This window comes from Pteropus alecto, unplaced genomic scaffold (assembly GCF_000325575.1).
Source record: "Pteropus alecto unplaced genomic scaffold, ASM32557v1 scaffold11, whole genome shotgun sequence".
Classification (NCBI taxonomy): Eukaryota; Metazoa; Chordata; class Mammalia; order Chiroptera; family Pteropodidae; genus Pteropus; species Pteropus alecto.
The window spans coordinates 11,669,663-11,670,018 of NW_006431956.1; the positions used below are offsets into that span (position 1 = coordinate 11,669,663).

The 356-nt window shown below is 68.3% G+C and overlaps 1 protein-coding gene across 1 annotated transcript in view; it reads right to left on the reverse strand.

The window, feature by feature from the left end:
- LOC107195330 (LIM zinc-binding domain-containing Nebulette) overlaps positions 1-350 on the reverse strand; it is a 161,641-nt gene extending 161,291 nt beyond the window's left edge. The window contains exon 1 of the mRNA XM_025043485.1: positions 226-350. Within this exon, the coding sequence (XP_024899253.1) occupies positions 226-294 (69 nt within the window). The 5' untranslated portion in view covers positions 295-350. The remainder of the gene's footprint in view (positions 1-225) is intronic.
- Positions 351-356: the final 6 nt, after the last annotated feature.

Below are 356 nucleotides of genomic sequence, written 5' to 3' on the forward strand. Positions count from 1 at the left end.
CCCCGCAGCCCCGCAGCCGGACCAAAGCGGCTCTGCGTTCCAACAGCACCGGCGCCAAGCGAGCTCCCCGACACTCCCGCGGGCGTTTTTGTACCCTCAGCGCGGGCCAAGACCACGCAAACACCCAGACCCACGCGTCCCTTTCCGTCCCAGATGCCAAAACTTCTCGGAGCAGGTGCAGCCCGGCGCCCACGGGTCCGGGCAGGCCCCGCGCCCCTCGCTCACCTTATCCAGGCAGTTGACTTTCTCGGTGGGATACACGACTTTTCCGCAGCGTGCGCACTGGGGGTTCATTGTGGCGGTTCCCGTGGGTGGCGGCGAGGCGGTAGCGGCTGGGGGCTCCGAAGAGCCGCTGT